The sequence below is a fragment of the Neoarius graeffei genome, chromosome 24 (assembly GCF_027579695.1).
Source record: "Neoarius graeffei isolate fNeoGra1 chromosome 24, fNeoGra1.pri, whole genome shotgun sequence".
Lineage (NCBI taxonomy): Eukaryota > Metazoa > Chordata > Actinopteri > Siluriformes > Ariidae > Neoarius > Neoarius graeffei.
The window spans coordinates 40,799,814-40,813,528 of NC_083592.1; the positions used below are offsets into that span (position 1 = coordinate 40,799,814).

Sequence of the window (13,715 nt, forward strand, 5' to 3'; positions counted from 1 at the left end):
ATAAGCGGTTATGGATAATGGATGGCTATTGTTCTTAAAACTCCTATATTAATCTGTCTCTACTGAGAACCAACCCATTATCCTTTTGAAAACCGTAGTCTGGGGCATGCTTCAACCAAACCATGACAGATATAACCAGATATAAGATGGAAGCTTTCCGCTTTCAGCACTGCTTGCCGATAAATGTGATTGATTCAATTTGTCATATTACTTCTTGTTTCAAGTTTTGTGATTGAGAGGAAAGGGTTGTTATGGATATGGAATGCTTTACTGATATATAGATCCAGAGTGTTGGGACCAAAGGAAAATAATAATAATAAAAAACAAACCCAGCAAATGGAACCTAGTGCCTACCATTTTGATCGATATTTCAGGAGTTCTTTTATTTGAAAGCAAATATGTGACTGAACTCTGCCACAACCCAAGACCAGAATTGGTCCCGGGTGCAAACTCGGATATTCAGGCCAAGTGTGAACATGCCCTCAGACCATAGACTTTTGACACTCTATTCATCATTGATTTCACCTCACATTTTTGTGGCACGATATTTTTTGGATGTTAATTATAATGCCAGAGTTTGTTCCACATGAAATTGTATGGTTTTGAAAAATTATAATTCTTCATCCCCAGAACGTGCACCATCTCATCACACCTGAGCCACTGTGAATGTTGCAGGTCTGCCTGAGTGCAGTTATGTTAGAAGTTCTGCCAAGGTGTTCCCTCTGGGCTTTCATCTCACCATCCTTCTGAGCTTTTGATTATCTCCTGAGCAGCGGATGATATCTGAAAGGAGATTTTTAAAGCACCTAAAAAAAATAAAATAAAAAAAAGGCAAGACACGGACTGGAATCTAAGGGATGTCTCAGTAATCTGATCAGGATGTGGTGGAAGTGAGAGATAATGGAAGGATGTATTCTTCTATAATGAGTTTAGTTTATTGAGCTTAAGCTCTCTCACACATAGTGTTTACAGCAAAATGGATTTGTGTGGAATACCCCTCCTACGCTGCAGTCCCACTACTGTCCTCTTTTAAATCTCAACTCTCATCTTTCTTCATTTTCACTTCTTTTGATTTTCTTGACTTGTTTTATTTTATTTTTTTTAAGGGATCCTCCAGCGGATTTATTCTCAAACTTATTTTAAGTAAAAGTAGTCGCAGATTTCAAAAACCAAGCTTTCATTTCGGAGCTCAAATAGTGTTCGAAAAAATGAATTTTCTTTAAAATGCCAGATGGGCTTCCTGCGGTGGTGACATATGCGATGACATCATGTAGCGGTCGCTTGGAGCAACTCAGCTGTTTATATTCTCTGTTTACATCATAGTTTTGCTAGTTTTACAAGTATTTTACCGAATTTATCAGTTTTTAAATAAGTATGCCTCATTGTGTAGCATATAAATGCCACAATGATGCTAAAAAGAAAGCACAAGCTGGAACTAGACTGCATTTCTACAGAGAAAATGCAAAGTGTGCTTGATCAGCTGTAGCAGAGTGTCACTGCAAGAAACTGGATCAGACATGAGACCTCGCGCTACAAAATCTTTTTCACATTATCTACAGAAAAGTGTGTGTGGCACATTAATGAAAAAAATATATATATATTATATGCTACACAATGAGGCATACACTACCGTTCAAAAGTTTGGGGTCACTTTGAAATGTCCTTATTTTTGAAAGAAAAGCACTGTTCTTTTCAATGAAGATCACTTTAAACTAATCAGAAATCCACTCTATACATGGCTAATGTGGTAAATGACTATTCTAGCTGCAAATGTCTGGTTTTTGGTGCAATATCTCCATAGGTGTATAGAGGCCCATTTCCAGCAACTCTCACTCCAGTGTTCTAATGGTACAATGTGTTTGCTCATTGCCTCAGAAGGCTAATGGATGATTAGAAAACCCTTGTACAATCATGTTAGCACAGCTGAAAACAGTTGAGCTCTTTAGAGAAGCTATAAAACTGACCTTCCTTTGAGCAGATTGAGTTTCTGGAGCATCACATTTGTGGGGTCGATTAAATGCTCAAAATGGCCAGAAAAATGTCTTGACTATATTTTCTATTCATTTTACAACTTATGGTGGTAAATAAAAGTGTGACTTTTCATGGAAAACACAAAATTGTCTGGGTGACCCCAAACTTTTGAACGGTAGTGTACTTTTTTAAAAACTGATAACTTCAGTAAAAATACTTGTAAAATTAGCAAAACTACGATGTAAACCGAGAACAGCTGAGTTGTTCCAAGTGACCATTACATGACGCCATCGCGTGTGTCACCACCACAGGAAGCCCATCTGACATTTCAAAGAAAATGACTTTTTCTGGAACACCATTTGGTCTCTGAAAATGAAAGCTTGATTTTTGAAATCTGCAACTACTTAAAATAAATTTGAGAATAAATCCGCTGGAGGAACCCTTTAAGTATAAAGTGGCCTTGTGTGAAAAGAAGTATTACAAAAATAAAAGAAAAGAGCAGTACATTAAGTTTCTGTTTGGTCAAATTGACTTTGGTTCAGAGGTTTTAAACGTTTGTTTGTTTTCCTTTTTGACCAGCAGTTTGGGGGGGGCACATTTAAGCTTCAAGCTTCCCAAATTTCAAAGAGGAATTTTGAAATGGAAGGTCATAATATCTGTAATGACCATAAAACAATATCAACGCATATAATAATGAAATATTTAATGGTTCATATGTTATAAGCAGGGGTGGCATGGTGGTGTAGTGGTTAGCACTATCGCCTCACAGCAAGAAGGTCTTTGGTTCGAGCCCAGTGGCCGGCAAGGGCCTTTCTGTGTGGAGTTTGCATGTTCTCCCCGTGTCTGCATGGGTTTCCTCCGGGTGCTCCGGTTTCCCCCACAGTCCAAAGACATGCAGGTTAGGTTAACTGGTGGCTCTAAATTGACTGTAGGTGTGAATGTGAATGGTTGTTTGTCTCTGTGCCAGCCCTTCGATAACCTGGCGACTTGTCCAGGGTGTACCCCGCCTCTCGCCCATAGTCAGCTGGGATAGGCTCCAGCTTGCCTACGACCCTGTAGAACAGGATAAGCGGCTACAGAAAATGGATGGATGGATGGATGGATGGATGGATGGATGGATGGATGGATGGATGGATGGATGGATGTTATAAGCAATTACAGAAAATAAAACTTGGGTTAATCCAGGATCGTAGCACTAAAATAAACCTGGGGGAAAAACACACTGTGGAAAATTATTTGTAGAAAATGAAAACTTATGAGAGATTGAAAACAAGTCATGCAGTGGCGTTCTGGACCAGTGGTGGTTGGCTGAAGCATGTCATGTTTATTAGCAGTTGATATCAAGTAATTAAGTATCTCTTAGCTGATTGAAAGGGTCTGGGGTATCCATAAACCCAAACAGTGGATGAGTTCATACAGCCAACTAACTAATGCATTCCATCTTCTATTGATTTTACACTATCCAATGATAGTACATTATTGTGAAATTGCTCGTGACTGATATAAAACACACCGTTATGGCATTAAATGCTAACAGTTTTTGTGATTTGTTTCTGTAGAAGGGACTTGCTCCTCACATGCGCTCAATTCCTAAGACCTGGGTGAGAGAAGGAGGGATGGTGCAGCTGTCCAAGAAACATCTCAAGGCTGAGTATAAAGGAGCCAGTGACTCTGAGATCCTCTACACCATCCAGTCTGACAGCGGACAGCCCCAATACGGTACCACGCATCACCTCAGCTTCTCCCTTTCAGAGCTTCTGTGAACTATTTACACTTGCTTTGTGTATGTTTCACATAACGACAGTTTCATTTTTGCAAGATATGGCTTAGATTGTTCATTCAGTCAGTTTTCTTTTCATCAAGACGGTACAGTATAGTACAACAGCGTAAGAAAATCATTTCTCCAAATCTGGCTCAATAGTTTATTGCGTTAACTGTCTATTCATAAGAGCAACACATCCGGGTACTTTGCCTTTGCGTAATGACCCCGCCCCTTTTGGGGTGAAAACACTCCCTCTAATTTAATTAGCAGTAAATGCAAATTCCAAGGTAGTTGCCTATTTAACAGCATAAAGTAAGAACATAGTCTTGTTTATTAGCTGTTAGGAGCCCAAACTTTATGGCCAGTCAGGCAAGCAATTGTGTTATGTCTTTGCTGACCAACAGTCAGCGTCATTATATAGAAAAATACCAGAAATAGGGGCTGAATGTCCATTCAATCCCACAGTTGACTATTTTCGTCCTCTCTGTGGATGCCCTTGAGCCACAGACCTCTTCTTTTGTTGTACTTTACTCTTTGGGGAAGTAAAGAAAATTGTGCCCTTTTTTTGGCAAGCAAAATGCAACACAGCAACTTTTAATCATGCCCTGTGTCTGAAATCGTTCACTCTATAGTGCTCTCCACAATTATTGGCATTATTGGTAAAAATTATTGGTAAAAAGGGTGAGAAAAAAGATCCAACTTTTGGTGAAGTCGCTTCATCTCACACTGAAAAAAATGAGAAAAAGCCAACCTTTAATTGAAATAAATGTATTCAGAGAAAACCAAATAATTATTTTCAACAAAAATACATGTGCCGCCATTATTGGCACCCCTGGAAATGATCGTGAACACAATGTAACCGAAACATGTTTCCATTTTAAATTGTACATCTTTGAGTTGCTTAGAGTGCGTATAGGAACTTTCAAACTGTAACCCATGACTTCCTGATTAACCGGGCAGCAATATGAGGTGACACAGAGGCCAAATTCCCTTACCCTGTGTCCGAAATCACTCACTCGTCTACTACTCCCTACTCACTATATAGGGAATTACTATATAGAGGACTATATAGTGAGCTCATTGATGAAATTAAAAAACTTTCAGACACTAATCTGTCGCGCTGGTATTTACGTCATTACTGTCGCACAATTAAAACGTGCCAGATCAGTCAGCGGGTGGGTTTTCAAAATAATAAATACATGCATGTATTTTTGTGATAAATACATATTATACTGAGCATATTTCCCCACATTAATCAATACAAAGTACCTGCATCTTTCAGTTCTTTTCAATCAAGGCTGAATACTTTCTTCTTTGCCGCTGCCTTTTATTAAATCAAATTCGAGACTTTTAATTTGATTTCTTTCAGCGCGACTGCAATGCATGATGGGATATACTGCTTGGTTAGTGACCATCGGTTGTACACTACTTTTCATGATGCATTGTGGGATACTTTGAGTGCACTATATAGGGTGTAATCATCCTCACTATTGTTTCGGACAGCACTACAAAATGCCGTCATTACTATATAGTGAATAGGGAGCCATTTCGGACACAGGGATGGTATCACTAACTTTTCCAATTTGGTACCAGCACTTGTTTTCAGGCAAAAGGTGGCGCGGTCATTCTGAAAACAGGACCGTGGATACTCTCATCAGTAGTGTTGAGGGCAAAAGTTTGCATCCTTCTTGGTTTGAGTGATGATATGAAAAATGTACTTCAGCAGTGTGCTGTGAGCAATCAAGTTAAGAGTCAGTGGGAATCTCAGAAACAGTCAAGACCTTTGATCCTTCAGGCGACACTGCTTTAAAAGAGGACATTACTAAATGGGCTCAGGAACACTTCACAAAACCATCGTTGGTAAACAGTTCATCACTGCATCTACAAATGCAAGTAAGCCACATATCAGCCTTGTATCACCAGAAACATTGCTGGATTCTCTGGGCCCGGGCTCATGTGAGACAGACTGATGCAAAGTGTAAAAGTGCGCTGTGGTCTGACGAGACCACAGTTTGAATTGTTTTTGGAAATCATGGACATTGTGTCCACCAGGCTAAAAAGGAAAAGGACCAGCCAGATTGTTACCAGCACAAAGTTCAAAAGCCAGCATCTGTGATGGTATGGGAGTGTACAGTGGTGCTTGAAAGTTTGTGAACCCTTTAGAATTTTCTATATTTCTGCATAAATTTGACCTAAAACATCATCAGATTTTCACACAAGTCCTAAAAGTAGATAAAGAGAACCCAGTTAAACAAATGAGACAAAAATATTATACTTGGTCATTTATTTACTGAGGAAAATGATCCAATATTACATATGTGAGTGGCAAAAGTATGTGAACCTCTAGGATTAGCAGTTAACTTGAAGGTGAAATTAGAGTCAGGTGTTTTCAATCAATGGGATGACAATCAGGTGTGAGTGGGCACCCTGTTTTTATTTAAAGAACAGGGATCTATCAAAGTCTGATCTTCACAACATGTGTTTGTGGAAGTGTATCATGGTACGAACAAAGGAGATTTCTGAGGGCCTCAGAAAAAGCGTTGTTGATGCTCATCAGGCTGGAAAAAGGTTACAAAACCATCTCTAAAGAGTTTGGACTCCACCAATCCACAGTCAGACAGATTGTGTACAAATGGAGGAAATTCAAGACCATTGCTACCCTCCTCAGGAGTGGTCGACCAACAAAGATCACTCCAAGAGCAAGGTGTGCAATAGTCGGCGAGGTCACAAAGGACCCCAGGGTAACTTCTAAGCAACTGAAGGCCTCTCTCACATTGGCTAATGTTCATGAGTCCACCATCAGGAGAACACTGAACAACAATGGTGTGCATGGCAGGGTTGCAAGGAGAAAGCCACTGCTCTCCAAAAAGAACATTGCTGCTTGTCTGCAGTTTGCTAAAGATCACATGGACAAGCCAGAAGGCTATTGGAAAAATGTTTTGTGGATGGATGAGAACAAAATAGAACTTTTTGGTTTAAATGAGAAGTGTTATGTTTGGAGAAAGGAAAACACTGCATTCCAGCATAAGAACCTTATCCCATCTGTGAAACATGGTGGTGGTAGTATCATGGTTTGGGCCTGTTTTGCTGCATCTGGGCCAGGACGGCTTGCCATCATTGATGGAACAATGAATTCTGAATTATATCAGCGAATTCTAAAGGAAAATGTCAGGACATCTGTCCATGAACTGAATCTCAAGAGAAGGTGGGTCGTGCAGCAAGACAACGACCCTAAGCGCACAAGTCGTTCTATCAAGGAATGGTTAAAGAAGAATAAAGTGAATGTTTTGGAATGGCCAAGTCAAAGTCCTGACCTTAATCCAGTTGAAATGTTGTGGAAGGACCTGAAGCGAGCAGTTCATGTGAGGAAACCCACCAACATCCCAGAGTTGAAGCTGTTCTGTATGGAGGAACGGGCTAAAATTCCTCCAAGCCGGTGTGCAGGACTGATCAACAGTTACCGGAAACATTTAGTTGCAGTTATTGCTGCACAAGGGGGTCACACCAGATACTGAAAGCAAAGGTTCACATACTTTTGGCACTCACAGATATGTAATATTGGATCATTTTCCTCAATAAATAAATGACCACGTATAATATTTTTGTCTCATTTGTTTAACTGGCTTCTCTTTATCTACTTTTAGGACTTGTGTGAAAACCTGATGATGTTTTAGGTCATATTTATGCAGAAATATAGAAAATTCTTAAGGGTTCACAAACTTTCAAGCACCACTGTATTAGTGCCCATGACAATAGTAACTTGCACAATGCACATCTGTGAAGGCACCTGTATGTGCTGAAAGGTGCACACAAGTTTTACAGCAACATACGCTGCCATCCAGACATCTTTTTCAGGGACATCCCTGCTTATTCCAGCACAATAATGCCAGGCCACGTTCTCTGCATGTTATAACAGCATGGCTCTGTAGTAAGAGTGTGAGTGCTAAACTGACCTGCCTTCCTCCGATTGAAAACGTGTGGCGCGTTATGAAGCAGAAAATATGTAAACAGGACTGTTGAGCAACTGAAGTTGTAAGCAAGAATAGGAAAGAATATCGTGTTTGAAACTTTAACAATTGGTGTCCTCAGTTAGTGAGTGTTGTTAAAAGAAAAGGTGATGTAATACAGCGGTAAACATGCCTCTGTCCCAACTTTTTTGGAACATGTTGCAGGCATCAATTTCAGAATGAGTGTATATTTACAAAAAAAAAAAAAGTTTTTCAGTTTAACATTAAATATCTTTGTATTGTGTTCAATTCAAAAAGGATTCACAAATCATCACACTTAAGTTTTACACAGGGTCCCAACTTTTTTGGAATCAGGGTTGTATTAGTAACTACAGTTACTCTAGAATTTTGTTATTTTGTGTGTGTGTGTGTGTGTGTGTGTGTGTGTGTGCACACACTTGTAGGTGAGATCGTGTTGGTCTCCATGGCAGCCGATGGTCCAGTGGAGGCCTGGCAGGCTTTTCCAGAGGGCAGAGATACAATACCAATCTCTTCGTTTACTCAGCGGGACGTCAATGAGGGCACTGTGTGGTACCGTCACTATGGGAGAGGCACTCAGAGAGACGCCTTCCAGTTTCAGGTTAAACACACACACACACAACTGTCTTTGTTCTGTATGATCAAAGTGTCTCATTTTAAGTATAAAGAGCAGAATTTGTGCCCTTAACTTTATTTTTGAATTTTTTTAATTTTTTTTTTTTTTTTATAACATTCTCCATGACAACAACTAAAATAAAAAGTTATCCTTGCATCTGAAATCTATAACAAAAGGTAAGGACGTTTTTGTAAATAAATTCGGATTAAAATCTCAATCAGTCTGTTGGACAGAGCTCCCCACTTCATCTTTGAGAACTGTTTTCTAAGGCATTTATACATGGAAGTGATCAGAGTGCGCTGCTTGCTGTATGCTCTGTTGCATTCCTTCTCTGCTCTCTCTGTGGATGCTAAGTTTTAGCTTTTTAGATTCTGTTAACTCATTTAGAAACTTTAGCACCATTTTCAACCACACTGACTTTATTTTAATGAAAGGTTTATTATCCCTTCGATTAAAAACTACTTTTTTTTTGTAGTATCTTCTTCCACTAATGGAACACTAGCAGGGACAAACTAGCCTGATGTCACTGAAATGACTTTTACTTTTATTAAGTGTATGCAATATAATAAATGTGCTAGAGAAACGGTACTAAATGTACCACTTCCCTTTGAATGATTTGCTTAATTTTAGTCTTGACGGTTATGGTATTGACTAAAACTGTTCAGCTCCATTGACTATAACTAAATTGAGACTAAAACTATCAAATGACTAAAACTATTGTGTGTGACTCAAAATCATAGCTGTTGCCACGGGCGCTGCTAGAAATTTTGGGCCCTATGATTTAGAATATAATATTGCACCCCCCCTTTACATTTCTGGTAACCTGACTTCTTCATGATGGTGTCAATCTACTGATGGTTCACCATCAATTCTGCTTCTCCCATGTGCAGCTAACATTAGTGCTTGATCGGAAAGCAACAACCCTAACGTGGTATCACGCTCTGGCTCCGCCTACACAAGCCTCATGAATAAGGAGAGGGGTGAAATATAAAGACTATCTATTCTAATAATTTTGCGGAAAATGGAAACCCAAACCAGAAGGTTGTTATATTTGCTCGTTTTAAGAGACAAAATTATTCAAGATATTTTTTATTAAATTCACTTACACATGGTAATAATATTAATATTGTCCCCTGAGGGCCCTCTGTCAATGCTGGGCCCTTAGAATCGTCCTAACTCCCCCCCACACACACACACACACACACACACACACACACACACACACACGGCACCCCTGGCTGTTGCAATTGGCACCTCATTTCACAATCCTTATCTCTTTTGGCTACACTCTAGAGTGTAAATCCATTTTATGTCTATTTCTGTAAATATCTGAGTCAGCCTTGTGAAGAGAAGATGCCGGTTGGTTCTTTCCTAAAGTCAGGATGGACCCGATCTTGGCGTATCTGGATATTCAGAATAGGAATTCGTTCTTAAATTAAAGAACAACATGATATCTCTTCACTCCTGAACCATCCTTTCTTCTTTTCTAGTTCTCCTCAATTCCATTCTGGTCTAATTTCTTCCTTTCTTCTTTTTAACTTCCTCTCTAAACATCAGTTTGTGTCAGATAACCCAATTTAATACTAAGGCTACATCCATACGACAACGGCAACGAGATTTTTTTTTTTTTTAAATATCGCGTCCACATGGGCAACGGATCAGTAAAATTTCAGGTACATATGGCAACGCAACACTTGCTGAAAACGATGCAATACACATGCCACACCTCTACGTGCGCTGTAAGACGGTCCCATCGGAGACACCAGAACAATAGAAGAAGTAGACGCATGCGCATAAACCCCTTCTGTAGCATCAGCCACATAAAGTTTTGATTATTAATCAGTTGCGTAAAACAGACGCAGAAAGAGGAATGAATGGGGGTAGATGGAAGCCGGTACGCTAACATTCTGATATCCTCCAGAATTCTTTAATGGTCCGGAATAAATTGAATGCTACACGTTGATGGATTACTTTGTTCTTCTACGCCCTTTTTGAGGAATGTATTGTCGGACTTAACCCTTTGGTGACTGACCCCTTGAAAATGGTTCCTCCAGGAACGATGACTTTTCAGTTGTCAAGACAATGGAAAAACTAAAATACAAAAACAGAAAGATACGTCACAATGCTCTTGTGCACAAAACAAAATGTTCTTGTATTTTAGTTTTTCCGTTGTCTTGACAACTGAAATGTCATCGTTCCTGGAGGAACCATTTTCAAGGGGTCAGTCACCAAAGGGTTAAACCAACATCTGAAGAGGTGAGATCGCTCCTTTTTTTTTTTTTCCTATTTTTGCTGGCGGGATTGTTTTTGTTTTTGGAAAGCGCACGGGCGGTGCGCGGTTTGGTACTGCTTCTGCAGTGTTTGGACTAAAGACTCTGCCCTAAGGGCTATTCTCTCACACTCTCTTTCTCTCTCTCTCTCTCTCTCTCTCTCTCTCTCTCTCTCTCTCTCTCACTTTGCACCATTACACAATAAATATTCACAGTGAAAATATTTTGTAAGCGCGTTTCATGAACCAAGTTATAGGATTTGTTGACAACTCGCATCGAGTTCGTTACACTTCTACCCGGCGTGAAGCACTGACAGTCATGTGGTTGTGACGTCATCGTAAACAAATCCGTTCTACTCATCCAGACGACTTCGCAACGGCGCCGTTGCCAGATTTTTCCACTCTGGGACCCGTTCTCAAAAGATTTCGTTTTTGGGCACCCAAAACGCCGGTGCCATGTGGACGCCAGGCCGAAACGATAAGATTCACCTGAGGCTACGTTTACATTAGACCGTATCTGTCTCGTTTTCTTCGCGGATGCACTGTCCGTTTACATTAAACCACCTGGAAAAGCCGGGAAACGGGAATCCGCCAGCGTCCACGTATTCAATCTAGATCGTATCTAGTCCGGTGCTGTGTAAACATTGAGATACGCGGATACGCTGTGCTGAGCTCTAGCTGGCGTCTCATTGGACAACGTCACTGTGACCTCCACCTTCCTGATTCGCTGGTGTTGGTCATGTGACGCGACTGCTGAAAAACGGCGCGGACTTCCGCCTTGTATCACCTTTCATTAAAGAGTATAAAAGTATGAAAATACTGCAAATCCTGATGCAAATACTGCCCATTGTGTAGTTATGATTGTCTTTAGGCTTGCCATCCTTCCACTTGCAAGTAGTAAGTGATGTGCGCTGGGATCACACACACAGCGGCTCAGTCCCGAATCGTGGCTTGTGCACTTCACTCGCGCGCTGTGTGAGCTGCGCAGGGCCGGAGTGCGCACCCTCCAGAGGGCACTCGCTGTTCAGGGCGGAGTGATTTGGAGCGCAGGATGCCTGCGGAGCCGAGCGTATCCGTGTATTGGTATTGCTGTGTGCACGGCTAACGGTTTTAGTGTAAACGCGAATCGTTTTAAGAACATTAATCTGATGATCCGCTGATTCGACGTAATGTAAACGTAGCCTGAATCCGTTGCCATGTGGACAGGGCCTAAATCCAATCCACTCAGATGATAAACCTTTTGTTCCAAGTATTTGAGACATCAGCTCGACCTTCATCGTTCTTGGAACAATAAATTCTTTCTTTCGAATTAACTTTTCACCTCCTTTAAAGGATGTGTTCTTGCAAGAAAAGTGTTGATCACTGCAGTTTAAAATTGTTGGTGTATAAAATGCTGCAGTAAATTTTTTGATGTGTTCGAACAAGACAGCGGCGGTTTATAAGTGAAATTATCGTGCCTTTGAGTTCGAATGAAGATAAATGTAGATATGTGAGAATGACTAACATTATGTCGAATGAGATACTTGAGGGATTTATTCATTAACTCAAGTTGCTTTTCTGTGCAGTTATTTTCTTCACATTGCACAAATGAGATTAAGAGTGCTTCAGAAAACAGCTTTGGTTTGATTAAGTTTAAATGAATGCAGTGTAGTGACGGGTATGTGAATGAACTGCATTGTACGTGTTGTGATTTTTAATTTTTTTTATTTTTTTATGTCAAATATCATGTCGCAGGTGTCTGCTGAGGCTTTTCCAGACACGCACAGTGATGCTCAGACCTTCACGATTGGAGTGATGCCTCAGACTCCAGGTCTTCCTCAGCTTACCCGTGGAGCAGATCTCCAGATCAGTGTAATGGGCACATCACGGAGCACACATTCTCGTGTATAGTTACATTGAGTGGAAAGTTTGCATCCCAAATGGCTTTTGAAATAAAAGGATAGTTATAATTTTTTTTTTTTTTTTTTTTTACAGTTTATCTACATGGAGGAGTCACATAAAATCTGCTTATAGGATACCAAAGAAATAAGGCAAAGGATGGGCGTGAAAGTCACTAGAACACATTGATACTGTATTCCAAACTTTTGACTTGATATATACTTGAAATGTACAGTACTGTGCAAAAGTCTTAGCCCCCTAATTTTTTTTTTCATAAAAACTTTTGCGATAGATTTCTGTTTGATGACTTCTACATTATCGAGTCAATACAAAAACATTTTAGAGTCCAAACGTTCGTTTTCCAGCACAAAATTAAATGTTACAGGAAAAAAAATTTTGTATCTGAGCAGCATATTACATAACAGACCACTTTTCAGATTAAAAAAGAAAACATAATGAAGGATACTGGGTTTTGCTGTAAAATGAAGAAGCGAGTGTGACAGTGTCCAGAAGAACTGTGGCTGGTTCTGTAAGATGCTCAGTAAAACCTACAGCTCATTTCCGCATAAAACTGCACTCACTGTACCTGAGGCTACTATTTTTTTTTTTTTTAAAGCAAAGGGTCATCACGCACCGAATATTGACTTTGTTTCATTTATTATGGCTTACTGATTACTGTTTATATTATTTTTTTTATGCTGAAACATTTCGTTTCATTATTGTTCAGCCATTTTTGGTCGACAGCATTTCTTTACATGCGCCTGAGACTTTTATATATATTATAGCCATTTTTGCTACTTGATATAAAGGAACATCTATAAATCTCATCGCATTATCTCTAGCCGCTTTATCCTGTTCTACAGGGTCGCAGGCAAGCTGGAGCCTATCCCAGCTGACTACGGGCGAAAGGCGGGGTACACCCTGGACAAGTCGCCAGGTCATCACAGGGCTGCACATAGACACAGACAACCATTCACACTCTCATTCACACCTACGGTCAATTTAGTGTCACCAGTTAACCTAACCTGCATGTCTTTGGACTGTGGGGGAAACCGGAGCACCCGGAGGAAACCCACGCAGACACGGGGAGAACATGCAAACCCCGCACAGAAAGGCCCTTGCCGACCACGGGGCTCGAACCCGGACCTTCTTGCTGTGAGGTGACAGCGCTAACCACGACACCACCGTGCCGCCCCGTCTATAAAACTGTTATCCTTATTTAATTTCCTTCAT

General features: G+C 40.3%; 1 protein-coding gene across 2 annotated transcripts in view; it reads left to right on the forward strand.

Moving 5' to 3' along the window:
- Window positions 1-13,715, forward strand: part of fras1 (Fraser extracellular matrix complex subunit 1) — a 311,268-nt gene that overhangs the window by 206,604 nt on the left and 90,949 nt on the right. For both annotated transcript variants that reach the window (XM_060907238.1, XM_060907239.1), the window contains 3 exons: window positions 3,531-3,690; window positions 8,145-8,320; window positions 12,339-12,455. In XM_060907238.1, coding sequence (XP_060763221.1) covers window positions 3,531-3,690; window positions 8,145-8,320; window positions 12,339-12,455 — 453 coding nt within the window. The remainder of the gene's footprint in view (window positions 1-3,530; window positions 3,691-8,144; window positions 8,321-12,338; window positions 12,456-13,715) is intronic.